The 23,161-nt window shown below is 48.5% G+C and overlaps 1 protein-coding gene and 1 non-coding gene across 3 annotated transcripts in view; one reads left to right on the top strand and one right to left on the bottom strand.

Moving 5' to 3' along the window:
• COPG2 (coat protein complex I subunit gamma 2) overlaps nucleotides 1-23,161 on the bottom strand; it is a 35,057-nt gene that overhangs the window by 10,540 nt on the left and 1,356 nt on the right. For both annotated transcript variants that reach the window (XM_028746031.2, XM_028746030.2), the window contains exons 2-17: nucleotides 18,567-18,619; nucleotides 17,354-17,434; nucleotides 16,409-16,480; nucleotides 15,518-15,597; nucleotides 14,803-14,878; nucleotides 13,818-13,910; nucleotides 11,206-11,292; nucleotides 10,471-10,628; nucleotides 10,062-10,195; nucleotides 8,561-8,628; nucleotides 7,401-7,589; nucleotides 6,672-6,767; nucleotides 5,134-5,377; nucleotides 2,563-2,638; nucleotides 828-931; nucleotides 430-555 (exon numbers count right to left, since the gene is read on the bottom strand). In XM_028746031.2, the coding sequence (XP_028601864.2) occupies nucleotides 430-555; nucleotides 828-931; nucleotides 2,563-2,638; nucleotides 5,134-5,377; nucleotides 6,672-6,767; nucleotides 7,401-7,589; nucleotides 8,561-8,628; nucleotides 10,062-10,195; nucleotides 10,471-10,628; nucleotides 11,206-11,292; nucleotides 13,818-13,910; nucleotides 14,803-14,878; nucleotides 15,518-15,597; nucleotides 16,409-16,480; nucleotides 17,354-17,434; nucleotides 18,567-18,619 (1,737 nt within the window). The remainder of the gene's footprint in view (nucleotides 1-429; nucleotides 556-827; nucleotides 932-2,562; nucleotides 2,639-5,133; nucleotides 5,378-6,671; nucleotides 6,768-7,400; nucleotides 7,590-8,560; nucleotides 8,629-10,061; nucleotides 10,196-10,470; nucleotides 10,629-11,205; nucleotides 11,293-13,817; nucleotides 13,911-14,802; nucleotides 14,879-15,517; nucleotides 15,598-16,408; nucleotides 16,481-17,353; nucleotides 17,435-18,566; nucleotides 18,620-23,161) is intronic.
• TRNAP-UGG (transfer RNA proline (anticodon UGG)) lies at nucleotides 13,256-13,324 on the top strand. Its single transcript has one exon. It is a non-coding gene; the product is annotated as a tRNA-Pro (tRNA).

Here is a 23,161-nt window from a genome sequence, read left to right as displayed (position 1 = left end):
CATAAAGAAGGCTGATTGCCGAAGAATGGATGCTTTTGAATTATGGTGCTGGAGGAGACTCTTGAGAGTCCCATGGACTGCAAGAAGATCAAACCTCTCCATTCTGAAGGAAATCCGCCCTGAGTGCTCACGGGAAGGACAGATCCTGAAGCTCCCTGGAAAAGACCCTGATGTTGGGAAAGATGAAGGGCACAAGGAGAAGGGGACGACGGAGGACGAGATGGTGGGACAGTGTTCTCGAAGCTACCAGCATGAGTTTGACCAAACTGCGGGAAGCAGTGGAAGACAGGAGTGCCTGGTGTGCTCTGGTCCAGGGGGTCACGAAGAGTCGGACACGACTAAACAACTAAACAACAACAACAAAAGGCAGTGGGGTTCCGCATCTGGAGCAGAAGACCTCCCCCCTTAAGCCTGTTTTTGCCCCATTACCTGCTTTCTGCTCAAAGGTGGGGGCAGTGGCCAGAGGCACGGACCTCATGTCAAAAGGCTTCTCCGTGGGCTCCAGGGTGTACTGGTGTAGGGCCTTTTCCATGCCGGGAATGGAGACGGTCAAGCCTGCAAAGAGGGAGGGGTGAAAGGTGTTCAAGGAAGGATCACGTGGGGCTCAGAGGTCCAATTTGCTTGCAGGAGCATCAAGGGTGGGGAAGGGCCAATAGACATACCCAACACCAGAGCTTTAGCCATTGTCCAGAGCAGTCCCTAGAGGTGTGGCAATTCCCTGGATATCCTGCAAAGGTCTCCAGTTCTTAACCAACGGCCCCTGTTCCCCCCATCCCATTCTTTCAGGACTCGCAGGTGCAGATCCGCCCTTCCCAACCGGCACCAACCGTTAAAGATGTATGCAGCGTTCAGAGCCAGCTGCCTCTGCTGCAGCACGTTCAGGTAGAAGGTTGCTCGGTCGCGGACCTCGTCGTCGCTGTCCATCATGCACCTGCATGGCAAAGGAGGAGAGAAAGCTCTTGAAGGCTGGTGAAGGGGGGATGGCCACTGCCAGACATCAGGAATCACAAGACAGAGAAACCAGTAGGAGAACAATTCAATCTCCCAGGACATTCTATACAAGATTTCAAAGCAGCTGTCTTATTACAAAAGAATTTCAGATATAGACTGGGAAGAGAAGTTGCTGAATTGCAACTTATTACCAAACTTAAAGGGACGCGGGCGGCGCTGTGGGTTAAACCCCAGAGCCTAGGACTTGCCGATCAGAAGGTTGGCGGTTCGAATAACCGCGACAAGGTGAGTGCCCGTTGCTCGGTCCCTGCTCCTGCCCATCTAGCAGTTTGAAAGCACGTCAAAGTACAAGTAGATAAATAGGTACCGCTCCGGCGGGAAAGTAAACGGCGTTTCCGTGCGCTGCTCTGGTTCGCCAGAAGCAGCTTAGTCCTGCTGGCCACATGACCCGGAAGCTGTACGCCGGCTCCCTCGGCCAATAAAGTGAGATGAGCGCCGCAACCCCAGAGTCAGTCACGACTGGACCTAATGGTCAGGGGTCCCTTTACCTTTACTTTTACCAAACTTAAAACCATGAAGAGACCTGGTCTGAATAGAGACATTGGATTCTTATCTCATTATACACGATAAAGCTATTTTTAGCCATCTCACCCCTTGCTTTTTCCTGTAAGACCAACTGCAGTTAACAGTCGTCAACAGGTTTACCACACCTATCAGCCAATCACCCATTCCCACCACCCTTCCAAGTAATACCCCTTCTCACCCTCTCACTATATGTAAGGGTCTGGTGACTTCTGTTTCAGTGTATCTGAAAAAGTGTGTATGCACATGAAAGCTCATACCAAAAACAAACTTAGCTGGTCTCTAAGGTGCTACTGGAAGGAATTTTTTAATTTTGTTTTAAGTGTGTGTTCTCAGATGCTGAGGGTAGTCCTTGTTTACAAAAGAGAGAGGGGCTGGGACCCAGGTCCACATGCAGAGCCCTGATAACCCTGAGTCATAGGACTGTAGAGTTGGAAGGGACCCCCAAAGCCCATCTAGTCCAGCCCCTTGCAATTCAGGAATTACAGCTGCATCACAGGTTCGAAGAGAGTGGGAAGGCAAGCTTTGGTGGTTGAGAGCTCAACTCCCTTTTCTACTTTGTAGTTTTGAAGAAAGGGCTGGGCCAAAGTTGGGGGAGTGGCTTGCTAAGTAGGTGTGGCCAAAACACTGATGAGGGTGGGGCTCCACAGTCAAGCCTACTAAACTTCCAGCAAGAATCCCACCCCCTTTTTCTACACCTATACATGGAAGAGTTTTCACCTCCCTTTTCTTACCAGCTTTTCGAATTTCCACCTAGAGCTGGATATAGTTTTGCAGTATTACGGCAAAACTATATTTATCTTTATGGCAGCTGATTTTTTTTGATATTTTTTTTTTAATAAATCAAAAGTGAATTAAAGGTGAATTAAGATGCCTGCTTTCTACCGCAGTTCAGTTCAGCCCTGGCGGATGCCCAAGAGGGCAAACAGCTCCTTATATGGGTGTTTCCAAGATGCCACAATGGAGCCCAACGCTCAAGGGACAGGAAAGAACCTGCTTTGAAAGTCTCTTCCCTGGCTTTTAACTCACCTCTGCAAGAGCACCAAGACACTGGGAAGGAGGTTCTCATTCTGGGCCCCAAACTTTGCCAATGCACTGACGGCAGCTGCAGAAGAAAACAGAGTCTGTATGTAAAGGGAAGCAAAAGTGGGGAAGGGTTGTAGCTCTGAAGGAGGCCATCTGCTTTTCCTGAAGAAGGTATGCAGGTAGAGACTCTCATCTAAAATGCTGGAAAGCCATTGCCAGTCACTGCAGACAATATGGAGCTAGATGGACTTAGTATAATTTTATTATTATTATTATTATTATTATTATTGTTGTTGTTGTTGTTGTTGTTTTGTTGTTGTTAATAATAATAATAATAATAATAATAATAATAATAATAATAATACCCCGCCCATCTGGCTGGGTTTCCCCAGCCACGCTGGGCGGCTTCCAACAGAACACTAAAATACAATAACCTATTAAACATTACAAGCTTCCCTAAACAGGGCTGCCTTCAGATGTCTTCTAAAAGTCTGGTAGTTGTTTTTCTCTTTGACATCTGGTGGGAGGGTGTTCCACAGGGCAGGTGCCACCACCGAGAAGGCCCTCGGCCTGGTTCCCTGTAACCTCACTTCTCACAGGGAGGGAACCGCCTGAAGGCCCTTGGCGCTGGACCTCAGTGTCTGGGCAGAACAATGGGGGTGGAGACACTGCTTCAGATATACTGGGCCGAGGCCGTTTAGGGCTTTAAAGGTCAGTACCAACACTTTGAATTGTGCTCGGAAACGTACTGTAGGTTTTTCAAGACCAGTGTTATGTGGTCCCGGCGGCCACTCCCAGTCACCAGTCTAGCTGCCGCATTCTGGATTAGTTGCAGTTTCTGGGTCACCTTCAATGGTAGCCCCACATAGAGCGCATTGCAGTAGTCCAAGTGGGAGATAACTAGAGCATGTTCCACTCTGGCAGCACCCACTATTCCTGTTTATTTAAAGCAAGCTTGGACCAGGTTGCCTCCAAGACTTCTCTCACTTGTATAAGAACATAAGAAGAGCCTGCTGGATCAGGCCAATGGCCCATCAAGTCCCGCATCCTCTTCTCACAGTGGCTGAATACCTCTGATAACCCAGTAATCCAGGTAGATTGCCTCTGCACTGGGAGTTTGCATAGGAATGTAAGAACAGCCTGGCTGCTGGATGAGGCCAATGGCTAGTCCAGCATCCTGTTCTCACAGTGGCCAACCACATGCCTGTGGGAAACCTGCAAGCAGGATTTGAGGACAAGAGCATTCTTCCCTCCTGTGGTTTCCATCAACTAGTATTCAGAAGCATTGCTGATTTTGTCTTCCTCAAATTCTTGCTGATGCTTACCTGGATCAGTATGTTATTATCCTGTGGTTGCTTTAGGTCTCTCCCCATATGCTTGCACACTTAATACCTCGAGGACCGCCTTTCCTCATATAAACCAACCCGGACTCTGTGTTCATCATCTGAGGCCCTTCTTCATGTGCCTCCTCCTTGAGAGGTCCAGAGGGTGGCAACACGAGAACAGGGCCTTTTCTGCAGTGGCTCCCTGTTTGCGGGATGCTCTCCCGAGGACTGCTCGCCTGCCACTTTCATTACATATCTTTAGGCGCCAGGTTTTGTTTTGTTGCTTTGGTATTAACTATTTATTGTGTTTTTATCTTGTGAACCGCCCTGAGATCATTTGATGAAGGGTGGTACAGTCATAAAGGTGAAGGTAAAGGGACCCCTGACCATCAGGGGCCGACTCTGGGGTTGCGGCGCTCATCTCGCTTTATTGGCCGAGGGAGCCGGTGTACAGCTTCCGGGTCATGTGGCCAGCAGGACTAAGCCGCTTCTGGCGAACCAGAGCAGCGCACGGAAACGCCGTTTACCTTCCCGCCAGAGTGGTACCTATTTATCTACTTGCACTTTGACATGCTTTCAAACTGCTAGGTTGGCAGGAGCAGGGACCGAGCAACGGGCGCTCACCCCATCGTGGGGATTTGAACTGCTGACCTTCTGATCGGCAAGGCCTAGGCTCTGTGGTTTAACCCACAGCGCCACCCGCGTCATACCTCGGGATAAATACGCTTCAGGTTGAGGGCTTTTGGGTTGCGCTCTGCGGCAACCGGGAAGTAACGGAGTGCATTACTTCCGGGTTTCACTGCTCACGCATGCGCAGACGGTCAAAATGATGTCACGCGCATGTGCGGAAGCGGCGGAATGCAACCCACACACATGCAGACACGTCTTACATTGTGTTCGGGATGCTAACAGGGCTCTGGAACAGATCCAGTTCGCATCCCGAGGTACCACTGTATATAAATCTAATAAACGACAGCAACAACTACTCACCTTTAAGATTCACGACTGAAGCTTGGCATCTTGCTCCCTTAGCCTTCCCAACAAAAAGCCAAGCTTATCTTTACACAGCAGTACCTGGGCCTCCTACAAACAGTCTTGCTAAGCTAAAGGATCTGGGGCACGTATTCAACTCTGGGATGAAGCCAGACGGACCCAAAGGCCCCATTCACGGCAGCCTCCCCCGGGAAGACCTGCTCCCTTCCCCTTCTTGGCTACGTAGCAAAGACAGGTCTGGAGCCTGCCAACTCACCGGCCCTCACAGCTTCATTTTCCAGCACCACCCTGTTGAAAATGAATCGGATGTACTTGGAAGGGGAGGGGGTCCTGGGCCCTTCCTTGCCCAGCAGGTGGAGGATCTTTGTGGCCAGCACCGTGTGCTCGCAGTCTTCAATGAACTCGCAGAGGTGGGCCAAGCCGGATTCCTTGCTCTCTGGGTTCTCCTCGATGATGCTGATGATGCAGTCGACAATGGCTCGCTTGTACTCAAAGCCACCCTGCGGAGGGGGCGGAAAGGCACGAGTCAAAGGGGGCTTGGAAAACCAGCCTAGCTCAGACATCCGTCCACCCTGCTTAGATCCTATTCCCAAATGCACGAGTCAAAGGGGGCTTGGAAGACCAGCCTAGCTCAGACATCCATCCATCCTGCTTAGATCCTATTCCCAAATGCACTTAATCAACTGAGGAACACACTTTACAGACACCCTCTTCGGGATTTCCCACATCTGCAAGGGCAAGAGCAACTTGCTGTTCACAATGGGGTTTGTTTTTTTTAATGGAAACAAGGGGGCAAGAGGGTCCTCGGGCGGAATCAAACAAAAAGAGCAGAGAAATTCTTGCCCTAACAGATAGAAAAAAGAATGACAAAAATGAATGAGAAGGAGGCAAAACTAAATTCACTGGGGGTTTTTAAAAAAAACTTCCTGTCATTTTTTTGTCCATGTGCCAAACCAACGAGGTGACCAAAATCTGTCAAGTGTTGTTTGGCCGATTCTAAGTTGTAGAAACGAGTCCCAAAACAGAAATAGGGTATGTGAGCCAACTGTGACCAGCCACAAGTGCCAGAGGAAGTGACTAGGGAGAGGGATGGTCTGGAACGGCCTCTGAAAGCCCAGTTCCCACCATCATATTTATCACAAGTAAAAATGCCACAATGCAACGTTTACCCATCATTTCTGCATTGAACATGCTCCCAAAGGCAAAGATCTGAGGTTTACTAGCACAGAATATTTTTCTTTGCCAGCAACTTGCAGGCTCTGAATACTGAGTTTCAACTGTGCTAACAACAATGACACACACACACACACACACACACACACACACACACACACGGGGGGGGGGGCAGGCTTCTTGGACTTTTAGCTGTCCATGGTGAAACAGTATCTAAATTCCTTTGTTCTTGTGCAGCAGATAAGTGTAATAGATAACCAGGAAAAAATGAAACTTTACAGGGACTAAAACAAACATCCTTGATTTTCAGATCGTTCAAAGGCTAGTATGTTTGCTCTGGCCACAAGCCCTACGTATTAATCTCCACCACAACCATCCCCTGTCCTAGGCTTATACCAAAAGCAGAAGGTCTCAAGGATGTGAGCTTCCTCCAATCTGAGCACGGAGGCCTCTTTGGGAAAAGACACACGATACAGAAATGCTGGATCAACGTCACACTGTGGCAACTTCACATCAAGAGCAAACTTTTAGCTTGCATGAAAACTGCTACTGGATACACTAACTGTATTTCACCAAAATATGAGCGTGATGCTGATATGCTTTGCAGGCAACACAACCTACATCATCCCGGAGCATGTTGGAGAGGAAGGTCATCATGACGCTGTGTTTCCGCGGGTACTTCTGGCACAGGGCACTGATGGCTTGGACCACCACCACCTGTTAAGGCAAGAGCAGCACAAGGTTTGAGAGAAGGGCATCAGTACCTGCAATCCAGCAAAGATCTCTACAGGCCATGGACAGCCTTGATTCCACTTTGCCCCACTTTGGCCTTGCGAGGGCTGAATGGCAGGAAATAAATGATTTCATAAAACAAAAACAATACAGTCGTACCTTGGAAGTCGAACGGAATCCGTTCCGGAAGTCCATTCAACTTCCAAAATGTTCGACTTCCAAGGCGCGGCTTCCGATTGGCTGCAGGAGCGTCCCGCAGCCAATCGGAAGCCGCAGAAGACATACAGCTTCCAAAAATCATTCGAAAACCACAAAAATCACTTCCAGTTTTTGATTGTTCGGGAGCCAAAATGTTTGAGTTTACAGGCATTGGGCTTCTGAGGTTCCACTGTATTCTGGTTCCCAAACGATCCTTGGTTTTGTTTAATGCTGAATGTTGGCTAGGCTCACAAACTACAAGTGTTCTCTTATTGTAGATTCTGAAAAGCTTTGATTCCTGTCCTCACCTAGCCCAGGACCGCTGCCCAACCCCAGGGAGACGAAGGTCGCCCTGCCAGCTAGGAACTCCTTCCGCCTAAGAACTCTGCAGGCCGAAGGGCAGACAGGAAATCGCCTCACCTTAAACTCGTCCGAGATCTCGGACACAAAGGACGAGATCTGCTTCATGAGCCTGTCCACGCTGCTCTCGCTCCCCGTCTTCAGGAGGGTGGTGATGGCCAGGGTGGCAATGCTGCGGTTCGAATCCGTGATCAGGTTTTCCAGGTCCAAATTGCAGGCGGTTACTGCCGACGGGTGCTTCATCGCCACCTGGAAGGGCAGTCGGACGTTGGCAACCCAGAACAACTTACAGAATGGAAGAATCGTACAGCAGCGGTTCAGGGGTCCAGTGAATAGGAAGCTGAGACACCCGCTGCTGAGACCAGCTTCTCTTGATTCTCAAGAATTGCACACCTCTGTGTTCTCTTTTGAAACTGCTGGATTTTACATAGTATTTTGGCTTGCATAAGCAGCATACCGTATTTTTCGCTCCATAAGGCGCACCGGACGATAGGGCGCACCTAGTTTTTAGAGGGGGAAATCAAGGGGAAAAAATCTTATTCCCCCCCCCCAGCCCCAAAGAGCAGCATACAGGCTGCGTCAGCCTCTCCCTGCCGGAGGGGCTGACCGCGGCTATCCCTGAAGCCTTCAGAGCGCAGCGCAAGTTCCCGCTGCGCACCGCAGGCTTCGGGTTCCTTTTGCTGAAGCCGGGAGAGCAAGACTCTCCCGGCTTTAGCGAAAGGAACCTGAAGCCTCCAGAATGCAGCGGGAACTCGCGCTGCGCTCCGAAGGCTTCAGGTGGCTATCCCTGAAGCCTGGAGAGCAAGAGGGGTTGGTGCGCACCGACGCCTCTTGCTCTCCAGGCTTCAGCGAAAGCAATGCAAAGCCTCCGGAGCGCGGAGGGAGCGCTCCCTCTGCGTTTCGGAGGCTTCGCGTTGCTATCGCTGAAGCCAAGGAGCCTGCATTTGCTCCATAGGACGAACACACATTTCCCCTTAATTTTTGGAGGGGGAAAAGTGCGTCCTATAGAGCAAAAAATACAGTAGTTACCCAGGACCTGTCCTAGAGGTTTCTGGGTCACGAATTTCCTGCCCTGCCCACAAAGACCAGCGACAGGCCCACTGCCCCCTTCTCACCTTGCAGGGAGGGGGAGGAAAACAGTAAAAACCCACTGGAGAAGTCTGACAAGTCACCTGTTTTGGATAATTCTAGGATGTGCAAAGTGCCTTGGAAATGCTTACCTTATTGAGGGTCCTGACTGCGGCGTATCTCAGGACAGGCTTGGGAGAACTACAGAAAAGCTGGAGCACTGAAACGAAAAGGAATTCACATGTGAGGGCACAATCCCAGGAACTTTTACCGCTCTGTGTGCCCAGGTCCTAGGGCAGCCCTTCTCAACCTGTGGGTCCCCAAGATGTTGTTGAACTACAACTCCCATCACCCCTAGCTAGCAAGGCCAGAGCTTAGGGGTGATGGGAGTTGTATGGGAGTTGTATGTGATGGGAGAATGGATGGCGGCTAACAGATTGAGGTTGAATCCTGACAAGACAGAAGTACTGTTTTGGGGGGACAGGGGGCAGGCAGGTGTGGAGGACTCCCTGGTCCTAAATGGGGCAACTGTGCCCCTGAAGGACCAGGTGCGCAGCCTGGGAGTCATTTTGGACTCACAGCTGTCCATGGAGGCGCAGGTCCATTCTGTGTCCAGGGCAGCTGTCCACCAGCTCCACCTGGTACGCAGGATGAGACCCTACCTACCCGCAGACTGTCTCACCAGAGTGGTGCATGCTCTAGTTATCTCCCGCTTGGACTACTGCAACGCGCTCTACGTGGGGCTACCTTTGAAGGTGACCCAGAAACTGCAATTAATCCAGAATGTGGCAGCTAGACTGGTGACTGGGAGTGGCCGCCAGGACCACATTAACACCGGTCCTGAAAGACCTACATTGGCTCCCAGTACGTTTCCGAGCACAATTCAAAGTGTTGGTGCTGACCTTGAAAGCCCTAAACTGCCTCGGTCCAGTATACCTGAAGGAGCGTCTCCACCCCCATCGTTCAGCCCGGACACTGAGATCCAGTGCTGAGGGCCTTCTGGCGGTTCCCTCATTGCGAGAAGTGAGGTTACAGGGAACCAGGCAGAGGGCCTTCTCGGTAGTGGCGCCCACCCTGTGGAACACCAGATGTACAGGAAATAAGCACCTATCCTATCTTTAAAAGACATCTGAAGGCAGCCCTGTTCAGTGAAGTTCTTAACATTTAATGCTGTATTGTTTTTAACACTTGATTGGGAGCCACCCAGAGTGGCTGGGGAAACTCAGCCAGATGGCGGGGTATAAATAATAAATTATTATTATTATTATTATTATTATTATTATTGACCAACAACATCTGGGGACCCACAGGTTGAGAATTGCTGGGCCAGTTCCTAGCAACTGCTGAGCATGAGCGCAAGCCAGAGCAGCCAGCGCTAGGACAGAAGGAGCAACAATCTCAGCCCCTTCCAACTTTAGGCAGATGAGAGCAAGCTGAAAGACACTTGAAATTCGTTCTCCCACAGTAGCCAGCAGCCATTTCTGCCCTTTGGAAATGCTTGCCATATCAGCCTCACCCGATCTTCCAAGGTTTTGGACTACAACTCCCATCAGCCCCTGCGAGGCTGATGGGAGTTGTAGTCCAAAACATCTGGAGGGAACCAGGATGGGGGGAAACTGCTCTTGGCGAATGTCATGCCTTCCTGAAGCTCACCTGAGACTGCCGGTGCCAGTTCCCTGGCTGTACAGTTTGGGAGATGGATGATGGCGGAGGCAGCCTCATAAATGACCATCTCGTGTTTGTTCCGCAGGCAGCTTTCAATGAAATCAAACAGCGGGTTGTCATGCCTGCCAGAGAAAAAGGAAACTGCCTTTATGGATTTGTCAGAATTGAGAGCTGCTGATCTCCGAAATTGCAGCTACAATCCCAGGTTGCCGTGAAATTGCAGCTACAATCTCACATGCAGCCCTGAGCCCAACGCTACCCAGCAGCTTCAATATCTCCTGAGGACCTTGAAGCCATAGAGAGAAAGTCTGAAATGGACTCTATTTGCACCTTTACGGTGCTGCAGGAATTGAGTACAGCTGTTCTGCTAAAAGCCCTGGCAAACAAACAGGCTTACCCCTCCTCAGACTCTTTCAGCAGCCGGCTGGCGATCCGAATCAGCATGCAGTATGCAAACTGGGATTTCAACCCAGATTTAGTGAATTTATTCAGCATCTTGGAAACACCGAGGCGGTCGTTCTTCCGAAGGTGGTAGAGCAGCCCTAAGGCATGGTACTGGCAGGTCAGGGGGGAAATAATTGGGGGGGGGGGGGAAATAAATCCATGATTACTGTTGTGCTAAATATAACTAAATATGATTGCTTTTTCAAATGAAGCTACTCTGAAGTACTTAAATAAAAAAATAGGCTCAATCCACAAAAGCTTATGCTATAATGTGTTATAATCTTCAAGGTGCCGCAGGAATACAGTCATACCTTGGAATCTGTTGCGGAAGTCCGTTTGACTTCCAAAATGTTCGGAAACCGAAACGCGGCTTCTGATTGGCTGCAGGAAGCTCCTGAAGCCAATCGGAAGCCCTGTTCGATTTTCGGCTTCCAAAAATAGTTCGCAAACCGCAACAGTCACTTCTGGGTTTGGGGCGTTCGGAAGCCAAAACGTCAGAGCACCAAGGCGTTTGAAAACCAAGATACGACTGTACTTGCTGCAGCAGACTAATGCAAAGTCTTCCTCTGGACGTGGTGGGGAAGTGTTTCTGTTATTTAACCACATCATGTATTACAACTGCACAAAGCCAATTCAAACCACCTGCAGTGCTAAAAGCATGTAGTCAAGGAAGGTGGGAGCATCGTACCTGCACCATGATGTTGTCACTGGAAGCGGCTTCCTGGGCTTCATTGATCCACCGTTTGACCACATCATAGTTGATCTTCATCATGTGCTGGAAATAATGGCCGAGAATCAATAATACTAGCCCTGCTCCTGTCTTGGCCAGTCTACCAACCAAGTTTAGTGGTACCAACCGGTTTAGCAGGTAGTTTAAACCCAGTAGCATATTACTGTGGCTGAAGAGATCAGAAGGACAACGATTACGCTATAGGAAGACTTTTCTGGAGCAGGTCATTTGCCTGCTGCCGTCCCAAAAGCAGGAGATGCACCCGACCTTCAAAAAGCACATAGAGCTGAAAGAGGAAGTGGGGGAAAGCGTCCCTCTTCCAAGTTCCCTTTTCAACTTTATGGGGAGAGTGGAGAGGCAGAGAGCCTTCTCAGCAGCGGCACCCTCCCATCAGATGTCAAGGAGATAAAGAACTACACAACTGAACTACACAGCTGAAGGCAGCCCTGTACAGGAAAGTTTTTAAATTATGCTTTTATTGTCATGTGACAAAGACACATTAGAGCAGAAGCAGCAAAGCAGGCTGGGAAGTGCTGGGACTGCACAATCATTTGGGCCTACCAAAGTTATTCAGGCCTAACTGCTAACTGTTAAATCACTCTGACATGTGACTTAGCAGCCAGTTTCTCTCTGTGCTCTCTGTAAGTTTTCAGTCAGAGTCAGTCTGCCTCAGCTGTGAGCAGAGTCAGTATGTAATCTCAGTCAAACTGTTTGGAACCATGTTGTTTATGAAGTTTATTTTAACTCAGTAAAGCTTTTATTCTCTAAAACTCTGCATTATTAATTTACACTGCACATCAGGTTATGGGCCCAGCACACTTCCGCTGCGTGTCATTTATATATGTTGGAGGCTGCCCAGAGTGGCTGGTGCAACCCAGCCATATGGGCAGGGTATAAATAATAAAATTATTATTAATACAGTGGTACCTCTGGTTGCGAATGGGATCCGTTCCGGAGGCCCGTTCGCAACATGAAAAGAGCGCAACCCGCAGTGGTGCGTCTGCGCATGCGCGGGTTGCGAATCGCCGCTTCTGCGCATGATGTAATTTTGCACATCTGCGCATGAAGCAAAACCTGGAAGTAACCCTTTCCAGTACTTCCAGGTCGCCGTGGGACGTAACCTGAAAGAACGTAACATGAAGCAAACGTAACATGAGGTATGACTGTAATAATATGGGGCCAGTTCAGAGGCTTCACAGACACCAGGGCAATTCTAGGCACCACACTAGCAAACCCAGTATTATTATTATTAATAAAAATAATAAAAATTTTTTATTTATACCCCGCCCTCCCCAGCCAAGACCGGGCTCAGGGCGGCTAACAACCAATAATAAAAACAAGTTGATTAAAATACAATTTAAAAGATTAAGATACAATATTAAAACAATTAGGGAGCAATCTCATCATAGGAGGAGAAAGGAAAAAGAAAAAGGGGGAGGGAATCAAACTGATTCTGAGCCAAAGGCCAGGTGGAACAACTCTGTCTTACAGGCCCTGCGGAAAGAGATCAGATCCTGCAGGGCCATGGTCTCAAGAGACAGAGTGTTCCACCAGGCCGGAGCCAGTGCTGAGAAGGCCCTGGCTCTGGTTGAGGCTAATCTAACTTCCTTAGGGCCCGGGACCTCTAGGGTGTTGCTATTTATGTACCTTGAGGCTCTCCGTGGGGCATACTGGGAGAGGCGATCCTGTAGGTACGAGGGTCCTAGGCCGTGAAGGGCTTTAAAAGTCAAAACCAGCACCTTAAATCTGACCCTGTACTCCACCGGGAGCCAGTACAGCTGGACAAGCACTGGGTGAATATGCTCCCATGGCAGAGACCCCGTGAGGAGCCTCGCTGCAGGATTCTGCACCCGCTGGAGTTTCTGGGACAGCTTCAAGGGCAGCCCCACGTAGAGCGAATTACAGTAGTCAAGCCTGGAGGTGACCGTCGCATGGATCACTGTGGCCAGGTCGGGGCGGGAAAGGTAAGGGACCAACTGCTTGATGCGGCGAAGGTGGGAATGCCAGAGCTGTAGCTCAGCAGTAGAGCATCTGCTTTGGATGCAGAAGGTCCTAGGTTCAATTCCTGGCATCTCCAGGTAGGCCTGGGAAGGTCTTCCGCCTGAAACCCTGGAGAGGTGCTGCCAGTCAGTGTAGAAAGAACTGAGCTAGATGGACCAAGGGCCTAACTCAGTATAAGGCAGCTTCGTATGTAAACTGTGGAGAAGGAGGTTTAGCAACTAGTCGGCAACGTTTTCTTTCAGAGTTTGCTTTTATCGTATTTTAAAATCCTGCAAAGCTGGGGCAGCAAGGGAGAATTGGAATTACTGCCGGAGCAAGGGAGGAGGGCGGTGGCGGGGATCCCAGCCAGGCACTGAGAATGTCAGTGGTTCCCAGCAAAGCACTTTGCTGCAAAATTGGACAGGGCAGGAAGAACCCAGAAAGCAAAAGACAGTGCGCAACATGGCCAAGCCAATACAGAAAGATGCAGAAGGTGTCCTGGCCGCCAAGATATCGACAAGTCGGAGGTGCTCGGGTCTGCCCAGTCCCTGAAGGTAATCGGACGACAGCAAAGAGATCCCTTCACTTACTAAGGAGGACACCAGCGCTGAACTGGAGACACTGGGGACTTTGTCCACAATGGCTTGCTTCATGTACCTCTCAATGGCCTGCAGCATGGTGCCCTGGGAATCCAGAGAGAGAGAAAGAACAAGAGGTACCAACACACAGAGACGCCAGAGATACCAATACGGAAAATGTTATCTTCTTGGGATTGCTTCTGTTCTCAAAGTTCAGGCAGAACCTGATATCTGGTATCGATTCCTAACTAGCTCACTTTCCATTTTAAAATAAAAGCTTCTAGACCTCATGCATGGAAAGTGTCTGCAAAAAGCTCCAGCGTTCAATAGGTCAAGATTCTGGACTCTGCACTTTATCCCATCACTCTTTTCATAGCCTCCCACTATTCTTCCTGGATCACCCCCTAACCCTTTCTTACCATTTATTGTTTAAAAATAACACCAGGCGGTGTTACCAGCAACAGCGACAGCGACAGCAACAGCAACAACTTATTATTTATACCCTAGCTGGTTTTAATAAGTTTTAACGTTTAGGAGAAACATTCCTTAAAGAGCAAAATTGTAGTACTACGGTGAGTAGGCAACACAGGCTAATGTGCCAAGCTTGGTACGTACATATATTTGTGTGGGTGAGAAAACCCATTAGTACCCCATTCATAAAACTGACTGAGCTCTACATGAGCAACTGCAATCTCCTGTTACTGTCTGTACACAGCTATAGGGGGAGCGGAACAGCCAATGAAAGCTCAGATGACCAGGTTACCATCAGGATAATGGTAATCATCACGTTATTATTCAACTGCAACCCATTTGCTGGAAAACACGACAGCACTAAACTTAAACAAATGGTTACAGTGAGCACGTGGTCACTGAGGAAAAAATGGCTTGGAGGACAGGGATCAGGGGAAATCATTCCAGGCATGTTAAAGAGAGAACACCTGGCATTAAAAATGGGTACAGCGAGACCCCTTTCATGGCTGAAGAAGTTCATACTTACATCCGTGATTCTACAGAGGGCTCTGATGGCAGGGCCTCGGTACACATCCTCTTTCCCAGTCATGTCTTTGGTCAGGCTAGAAGAGTTAAGGCAAGCTTCTGTTAAAACAGACCTTTTGCAGAAAACAGGTGGACTTGGCTTCAATTCTGGGGCAGCCTGGAGGCTTCAATTGATACAAAATGGGGCAACCACACTTTTGTCTGGCACTAGCAGGTCAGTTTAAATGTGAGACACTTCCTACCCCTACAGCAGCTTATGTTCACCTATATTTTTAGATACACCCCCCTGAGGCTGTAATTGCACATGTAAAAATGTAAAGTCTACATTTGACCAAGATGCAATTGCAAATATCAGGGAAGTGAAACCTGCACCATTCCAGTTGTTCTTGTAGTGCAACTCCCATTATCTCTGGCCATGCTAGGTGGGGCTGATGGGATTTGGAGTCCCTCAATGTTTGGAGGGACTGCCTCTGGCGTATATTGTACCAGTCAGTCAACTCATCAGGAAGCAAATACAAGGGGCAATCAGTGGCGAAGGCAAGTCTGCTTCCGCATGGTGTGTGAAACGGTAGTTAGAGGTGGCAAAACAGAGTTCACACCTTAACATGAGAGGAGGGACTTAAGTCTTACTGACTGCAGCCAGATCCTCCACACTCAACCAAATGCCTGCGGAAAGATTCGAGAGTCACCATTCATTGAAACAAGAACATCAGTACCTGCTAGTGACAATGATGACATCCTCCGAAATGTTGGCCATCTCTTTGATGGTAAGGTAACACATTCTCCTTAATGTTTGCTGTGGAAAGGGCAAGATAACAGTAACTGTCACGCCCCCAGGAAGTTAGCCATGGGAACACCAACTTTCATCAAAGGTATGAGAATACCCAGCTCTACCTCTCTTTTAAATCGGAACCAGTGAAGGCGGTGAATGTCCTGTGTGAGTGTCTGGAGGTGGTTGGAGGATGGATGGCAGCTAACAGATTGAGGTTGAACCCTGACAAGACAGAAGTACTGTTTCTGCAGAACAGAGGGCAGGCGGGTGTGAGGAACTCCCTGGTCCTGAATGGGGTAACTGTGTCCCTGAAGGACCAGCCTGGGGGGCATTTTGGACTCACAGCTGTCCATGGAGGTGCAGGTTAATTCTGTGTCAAGGGCAGCTGTCTACCAGCTCCATCTGGTATGCAGGCTGTGATCCTGCCTGCCTGCGCACTGTCTCACCAGAGTGGTTTATGTGCTGGTTATCTCCTGCTTGGACTACTGCAATGCGCTCTACGTGGGGCTACATTTGAAGGTGACTCGGAAACTACAGCTAATCCAGAAAGCGGCAGCTAGACTGGTGACTGAGAGCAGCTACCGGAACTATGTAACACTGGTCCCAAAGAATCTACATTGGATCCCAGCACAAGAAAAAAGAAGCAAATTCCCGCCGCCACCTAATCTGTACTGCTGCTTTTTACATTTTTCTGCAAAATTCAGAAATGTTCTGTCATGAAGCTGCTTTGCATCCCACACAAGAATTTTAATTTTTTTTAATCCTCCATTGCCCATCATGCAACCAGAGACACAGGCAGAGGGGAAACCCCTTTTCTGGAGCACTGGGAACTTACATCATTTGACTGAAACAATCTTGTCATTGCAAAGAAGGCCTCTGTGGCTTCCGTTGTTCCAAAATGTTCACCCTAGAGAGAAGCGAATTAATATGTGACAAAAATTAAGCCAGCGTATATGAAAAGCTGACCATGTTCCATTAAGACCTGCTTTTAGCTCCAGAGATCACTTTCAGCCATGCTCATCACAGGTGATCCCAGGACGATCTAATGCCTGCCTCTTGAGTGGGATTCTCTGCCACGTGACCCTGATTCTCATCTGCCAATGCAGGCAAGCCCCAGCCTTGACCTCCCCATCCACCACCCATTAGCCTTTCCGAACTCTTCTTAATTAGCAAGTTTGTTTTATAAACTGTGCAGTTTTATGTGTGATATACAGTGCTGTTCTCTCTTTACCTAGTTTTTAGGAAATGATTAATATTCTGGTTCGCATTGTTCTTGTTCTCGTGTGAACTGCTTAAGAGAGCATTACTATATCAAGCGGTAAAGCAAAAGGTAAAGGGACCCCTGAACGTTAGGCCTTTCATTCGGGAGTTTCAAAAGCTTTCTTCTGCCTGAACATCACAGCGACCGATGCCAACAGACATCGGCACACTTAGGGATCCGCAGAGTTTGCAAAGCTTGCGTAACAGAACTCAGCAACTCAGCATTTTGGCTAGTCTACTTTATGTACATATAAACACACATGGAGCACTGCAACATGGCTCCCTCTCTCTCTCTAGCATCAGACAGCAAAGAGAGAAAGAACAAAGGACAATAGTCCCACTACACGGAACACAGTAACACAAACATCCTGTCTCCATCACTTCCCACTCTGTGGAGTCAAAACATACGACGTCATGTGATAGACAAAAATCCCATGACTGCAATCACGGAGCAGGAATTCTAACAGTTTCCTCATTGGCCAAAGGCTGCAACTCAATTGCACAAAGCAGCTGCACTTACCTGGTTCAGCAAGTAAAGGATCTTGGTAAGTATATGCAGGCATCTTCTTGGATTTATGGGGGTCTCGTTAAAGATACGCGCCTATGCAAAAGGAACAGGAATGGTGCAGTCAACAAAGACGGATATTAGGAATTTTCATTCTGAAGTTTCCTAAAATTCCTTTTCAACCAAATGGGGGGAAACCAATATGCAGCAAGGACCTCAGGCTGCACAAAATAACTTTTCCTTTCCCTGAATCTGTTCTGGGGGTTCCCCCAATCCTCTGGAGCAGATTTGGAGCAAGAGGAGAGGGAAGGGAAATTGCACACAGAGAAACCCTTGTACTAATGGTATTATTTTGTTGGATACAACCCACTGTTTCCTTCTGGGTCTGAAGGCAGCTCTAGTCACAGATAAACCCAGAAAGCTTCACTTGGCAAGGTCTTGCTTCTAGTTTTGGGAAGAGCCCTCAGAGCATCTCTGCTCAGCAGCCAATGCAAGGTTATAACCCAAGACCCAAAGTCTCCACACACAAGGTTATGTTTTTATATTAAGGATGCAGTTTCTAGAGTCTCCAAGAAAGGGGAGGTTTCTTGCACCACACATCACTTATCCCTGTTCCAAGATATTTTAGAAACTATGCAGACAGGCAACACCCCAATTGTATAGAGATGCCCAAGGTGCAATAAACAAGGCTAGGCTCTCTGACACCCATATATCATCCCTATGGCTGATGATCCCATGGCACACCCGTTGTTGTGGTTCACATGTCCAAGCCCAAGATTCAAGTAAATTAGTTCACTCTGAATAGATCTGCCCTCTTATCCATCCCATGTACCCAGGCTGCCACCTTTCTTTAAGGAAACATGGTGGTTGGGGTTGAGTGTGTGCTTCCAGACACACCAAAGGAAGGTGCAACCACATCTTTGGCAGTCACAAAAAGGGAAGTTGCAGAGACTGAGTGGACCTACAGTGCCCCCCCCCCAAAGAATCAGAGCCCTAGACAGCCACAGACTCTAGCCTGCAAATCCCAAACTTGATTTCGAAAAAAGAGATCTTATAGGGCAGGGTTTCTCAAACTTGGATCTCCAGCTGTTTTTGGAATACAATTCCCATCATCCCTAGCTAGCAGGACCTGTGGTCAGGGATGATGGGAACTGAAGTCCAAAAATAGCTGGAGATCCAAGTTTGGGAAATCCTGTAATGGGGGGTGTATAGAAAGGTGAGGTCATACCTCCTGGAGGACAGAACTCTTTTCCAAATGCTGGAAGGGGTTGGAGCCGCTACCTGAAAAACAAAACACAATGTTGGCAGGGGACCAGATGCTAATCACAAAGTACCTTGATGACAATTCTGCATGTCGTTTTAAATTGTGTTTGGAGGAACCCAGGGCTTTCCTAGAAGCTTGCCGTCCTGAGAAGGTCAGTAATAGTGGACGAGTACCCCTGCTGTGGGTTAAACCACAGAGCCTAGGACTTGCCGATCAGAAGGTCGGTGGTTTGAATCCCCGCGACGGGGTGAGCTCCCATTGCTTGGTCCCAGCTCCTGCCAACCTAGCAGTTTGAAAGCACGTCAAAGTACAAGTAGATAAATAGGTACCGCTCCAGAGGGAAGGTAAACGCTGCACCATGCCCTTGCTCTGGTTCGCCAGAAGCAGCTTAGTCATGTTGGCCACATCACCCGGAAGCTGTACGCCGGCTCCCTCGGCCAATAAAGCAAACTCCAGAGTCGGTCACGACTGGGCCTAATGGTCAGGAGTCCCTTTACCTTTACCCCCCAAAAGATACTTTCTCATCACAAGTGATCTTTCTCTGAACTGTACAACTCCACAGGAGTGCTGAGGGACGAAGCCAATGGTGAAGAACCTGTTGCCCTGATATTGTAGGTCTAGATCAGCCCCAGCCAACATTACTATTACTGTATTGGTCGGAATATAAGCCTCACTTTCCCCCCAAATTCCGACCGTGAAAAGTTAAAGTGCGGCTTATATTCACGACCTTACAGTATCCAGTCAGGAGTGTGGGGCAAACAATGCCCGGAGCACGGCAAAGTGGCACCCGCCCCGTGCGTAGTCCCCCATCCTCTCCCCCATGGCTGGAAAGGGAGAGAGCGAAGAAAGGGAAAGGCCTCCGGCTCCCCCCCCCCCCCAGTATGCAACCAGGAGCAGCGAGGCTCCAATACTTTGGCCACCTCATGAGAAGATAAGACACCCTGGAAAAGACCCTGATGTTGGGGAAGATTAAGGGCACAAGGAGAAGGGGATGACAAAGGACGAGATGGTTGGACAGTGTTCTCGAAGCTACCAGCATGAGTTTGACCAAACTGCAGGAGGCAGTGGAAGACAGGAGTGCCTGGCGTGCTCTGATCCAGGGGGTCATGAAAAGTCGGACATGACTAAACAACAACAATAACATACAGTGGTGCCTCGCAAGACAAAATTAATTTTTCTTCTTGTGAGTTTTTCGTCTTGCGAAGCACGGTTTCCCATAGGAATGCATTGAAAATCAATTAATGCGTTCCTATGGAAACCGCCTTCAGACCAGGTCCGGGGACAGTCTGTCCCCCGACCTCTTCTGAAGGCTGGGGGGGGGGGCAAGGGCTTTTCTTCCCACCCACAGCATTTTAAAAAACCCCGGGACAGCGGAGGACTTCTCCGCTGTCCGGGGCGATCTTAAAATGCTGGCGGGCGGCATTTTAAAATCGCCCCGGGACAGCGGAGGACTTTCCCGGGAGAGCGTGGGCGGTTTTTGAAGGCAGGCGGGGGGAGCAAAGACTTTCCTCCCTGCCCGCCTTCAGAAGAGGTCCTGGACCTCTTCTGAAGGCCGGCGGGGGGCAAAAGTCTTTGCTCCCCCCTGCCTGCCTTCCCGGGAGAGCGGAGAAACGCAGCGCGGCTTTTTTGAAGGCTATCGCGGACGGCTTTTGAAGGCAGGCGGGGGGAGCAAAGTCTTTGCTCCCCCCGCCTGCCTTCAAAAGCCGTCTGCGATAGCAGGAAGCGCTTCCCTGCTATCCCGGACTGCTTTTAAAATGCTGGCGGTGGGGAGCAAAGCCTTTCGGCCCCCGCCGGCCTTCCTGGACCTCTTCTGAAGGCCGGAGGGGGGGGAAAGGCTTTGCTCCCCACCGCCAGCATTTAAAAGAGGTCCCCGGAGATTTCCCTATGGGCTTTCTTCTTGCGAAGCAAGCCCATAGGGAAATTCGTCTTGCGAAGCAACTCGCAAACGGAAAACCCTTTCGTCTTGCGGGTTTTCCGTCTTGCGAGGCATTCGTCTTGCGGGGCACCACTGTATTCAGGTATTCCTCCCCACCAACAATTTAAAGGTGTGGCTTATATTCGGTATTACAACCACAATTCATTACCTGCCCTTCACCCTACATTCCCAGGGTGGGTTACAAAAATTCAACCACAATGTTAAAAACAGTTTAAAGCAACTTAGTGCATGGCCACTGGCAAGGGATGGTGGGAGTTGTAGTCCAGCAACGAAAAAGCAAGTATGGTGTGCAAGGAATGTGAGAAGAGCCCTGCAGCTGGATGAGGCCCAAGGCTCAACTCAAGACCAGCATCCTGTCCTCACCCTGGCCAGCCAAGATGCCACTTTCGAGTAGCCTGCGCAAGCAGGGCCTGAGTGCCGCAGCATTTTCCCACCTGTGATTTCCAACAACAGGTTTCATTCAGAAGCATGCTGAGCCTGACAGGGAAAGCAGAGAATAACCGCCTCCTTACCTGCCATGGCTTATTTATTTATTTAATTACACATCGCTTGAGGGTAAAAAAACCTCAAAAGGTAAAACAGTAAAACCAAGAAAGGTTCACAGTCCTACTAAAACAGATTAAAATTACCTGAATTTTCTAAGCATCTGAGTAGGCTTGTCTAAACAGGCATGTTTTTAGCAGGCGCTGAGAAGAGTACAGTGAAGGCACCTGCCTGAGTGCGAAAAGCAGGAGGGATTGCCAAAGCGTGGGCAACTGCCACACTAAACTTATAAGAAACTACTGCTTGCCCGCCTCTCTGGAAGTCACAAATTTATGGATGCATCTTATTTCTTTGACAGATTTACAGGACTTGTATTTTTTTATTTTTTTTTGCAAGGAAGTGACCTATGCTGTAATTCTTTCCATCCTTTCCCCCTTCTCTTCAAACTCCTGAATGCAAATTGTCAGCTAATGTAAACGGGAAACTCTATTCCCCCCTTCCTGTTTCCGTGTTCCTTTTTTCTTAAGTTACATATGTTTGCTTGTACAGTATACCTATTTAATAAATATGCAGGCCATTAAGAGCACACCCCACAACGGTCTGCTGGTGTCTGTCTCTGATTTACAGAATCACAGAATTTTAAGAGTTGGAAGGGACCACAAGGGAACCTACAACGCAGGAATCGTTATGTCACCGTTTGGTTTTAACATTTCCAATATTGTTTGTTAACTGCTGTGATACATCTTTATGGACACAGAGGTGGCAAAATTAAGCAAACAAACAACAATTTATTATTATTATTATTTTAAAAATAGCTGCTTATGCGTTATTTACATATTTACATAGCGAACATTGTATGGGGTTCACAGTACAAAAACCACAAAAACACACAAGGTAATGGCAAACCTCTCATGCAGCCCCTGCTCGGGTGACCATTGGGCAAGGCTGGCTGCAAACCGCTGTCATATAATATACAGTGGTACCTTGGTTCTCAAACGCTTTGGTTCTCAAACTCCGAAAACCCGGAAGTGTTCCAGTTTTCGAATGTTTTTTGGAAGCTGAATGTCCGATGCAGCTGTCAACTATTGTTTCTGGGGCGCCTGCACCAATCAGAAGCTGTGCCTTGGTTTTCGAACATTTCGGAAGTCAAATGGACTTCCGGAACAGATTAAGTTTGGCGCTTTTGATCTTGCTATTTATTTTGCGTTTTTGTTTCTGAGGCTTTTTCGGTTCATTTGTTTTTGTGACATTGTGGAACCCAGTTCAGCTACTGATTGATTGATTGATTGTGCGACTGCGGAAATGGATAAAAGTCCCCCATCCAAACAATCACTATCATCAGTGCATGTAAGAAAATAATAATAATTTCAATTTTTATCACCTAAAATACTGTCTTATTTTATAGTACAGTACATTGATTATTCATTTTATGGATCAATGCTCTCATTACATAGTAAATTTCATGTTAAATGGCTGTTTTAGGGGTTGAAGGAGCGTCTCCACCCCCATCGTTCTGCCAGCTCTGAGGTCCAGCTCTGAGAGCCTTCTGGCGGTTCCCTCCCTGCGAGAAGCCAAGTTACAGGGAACCAGGCAGAGGGCCTTCTCGGTGGTGGCGCCTGCCCTGTGGAACGCCCTCCCGTCAGATGTCAAAGAGAACAACAACTACCAGACTTTTAGAAGACATCTGAAGGCAGCCCTGTTCAGGGAAGCTTTTAATGTTTAATAGACTATTGTATTTTAATATTCTGTTGGAAGCTGCCCAGAGTGGCTGGGGAAACCCAGCCAGATGGGTGGGGTATAAATAATAAATTATTATTGTTGTTGTTTTTAAAAGTCGGATTAATTCATTTTGCATTACTTTCTGCGGGAAAGCGTGCCTTAGTTTTGAAACGCTTTGGTTTTGGAACGGACTTCCGGAACAGACTCAGTTTGAGAACCAAGGTACCACTTTAATAAACATAATAATAATAATTTATTTACAGTGGTACCACATGTTAAGTACTTAATTCGTTCCGGAGGTCTGTACTTAACCTGAAACTGTTCTTAACCTGAAGCACCACTTTAGCTAATGGGGCCTCCTGCTGCCGCCGGAGCCCGATTTCTGTTCTCATCCTGAAGCAAAGTTCTTAACCTGAAGCAC

The sequence above is a fragment of the Podarcis muralis genome, chromosome 10, assembly GCF_964188315.1.
Source record: "Podarcis muralis chromosome 10, rPodMur119.hap1.1, whole genome shotgun sequence".
Taxonomy (NCBI): Eukaryota; Metazoa; Chordata; class Lepidosauria; order Squamata; family Lacertidae; genus Podarcis; species Podarcis muralis.
This window is presented reverse-complemented; position numbering and strand designations above follow the sequence as displayed.